We start from the raw sequence: 1,394 nt of genomic DNA, 5'->3' as shown, positions 1-1,394 counted from the left end.
GAGGAGTATCCGCTGAATTAAGAGATACAGAGACAGGCAGCCTAGCCAAGGTATCGGAATCGATCAAAGAGATACTAGAGCCACTATCAATAAGGGCACGAGTTTGTAGCTTAAATCCTTTGACGACTAAGTCAACAGGCAACGTACACGAGTCCGATATAACTCTGGTCTCATCACCCATTCCAAGAGCAACGGCTTGAGTTTCAGGCCTACATGATGATGGAGCCGCAGCATCATCACGGCCTTCTAGTTTCCCTGCGCAAGTCGGGACTTGAGCGCCAGTGCCTTCTTCTTAGTCTGGCACTGCTCCTCTGTGTGATTCTTGCGCAAACAATAACCACAAGTGACTCCCATCGTACGAGGATAGCTTCCACGTACAGCCTCATCGCACTTCTCATCTTGCACATCTTGTCGGGAGCGTTTCTGTACCGGACCATAACCTTTATCTCGTTGCTTCTTGAAGCAGTGAGCTTCGAGATGACCAACTTTACCACAATAGTTACATTTACGATCATCTCGACGTAGGGCACTGATGAGTGTTGGGACCCAACTAGGCATACCAGTGGTCTCCCCCTGAGCGGGAGATGTCAAACTAGAAGCAGGCTTCTCTGAAAGCGAGTTCGAATCGATTCGACTCGAACTGTTCGATATAGCTCCATCAGTAGCATAAACACCACAAGCTCCGCTTCATAAGTTCCACGCTTGACAGCCATCAACTCACTCTCATGAGACACATCACCATCCTCAAAAGGATCCGACAACAAAAAATGAGCTTTCTCAAGTGCGAGTTGAAGAGTCTTCGGATTTGCATTCCTAACCTTTCGGGCAAGCGACATCGAATGTCCTCTTAACCCTCGGATAAAAGCAGTAAGAATAATAGGGGCAACTTGGTCAGCGGTCATGTCGGGGTAGGCTCGATGCGCTAACCTCTTTATATCATTCTGATATGTGAGTAGAGACTCACTACCAGAATCCAAAGTTCGACGATACAACTGCTCGCTGCTCTGCATCCGGGTAGCAATATTCAACTTGTGGGAGAGATTCTTAACCAGGCTGACCATCGTATCCTTCTCATTGGATTTGAGCTCATCATAAACAATCCATGCATCACCTCGGAGTAGTGGTGGTAGGTGCTTCAACTGGTCGTCGTCTTCCCACTTGTTAGCAGTTGCACACGCCTTGAACTTCCGCACCCATTGCTCGAAGTCCAAAGGACTTATCAGAGGGTCGAAGCTCTCAGGTAAGGCAAAATACAGGCTCGGGTCCATGGACAAGGAGCTGCTACTCTGGAATATCAACTCAACACGGATGATATCCGTATTATGTAGGAGATAGGAAGAGAATAGTTTTGGATGTATTAGTAGAGAAATTACAGCTTAGCTTAGTAGTGGGAC

At 47.4% G+C, this 1,394-nt stretch overlaps 1 protein-coding gene across 1 annotated transcript; it reads right to left on the bottom strand.

Annotated features, from left to right (window-relative positions):
- Positions 1-246: 246 nt before the first annotated feature.
- Pmar_PMAR014385 (hypothetical protein) lies at positions 247-1,268 on the bottom strand (the record flags this gene model as incomplete). The annotated part of the gene is made up of 2 exons (XM_002779215.1): positions 247-608; positions 722-1,268. 2 exons carry the CDS (start codon positions 1,266-1,268, stop codon positions 247-249), a joined length of 909 nt encoding a protein of 302 aa, XP_002779261.1.
- Positions 1,269-1,394: the final 126 nt, after the last annotated feature.

This window comes from Perkinsus marinus (assembly GCF_000006405.1).
Source record: "Perkinsus marinus ATCC 50983 genomic scaffold scf_1104296947698, whole genome shotgun sequence".
NCBI classification, from domain to species: Eukaryota; Perkinsozoa; order Perkinsida; family Perkinsidae; genus Perkinsus; species Perkinsus marinus.
The sequence above is the reverse complement of the archived record's forward strand: the minus strand, read 5'-3'. Positions and strand labels throughout refer to the sequence as shown.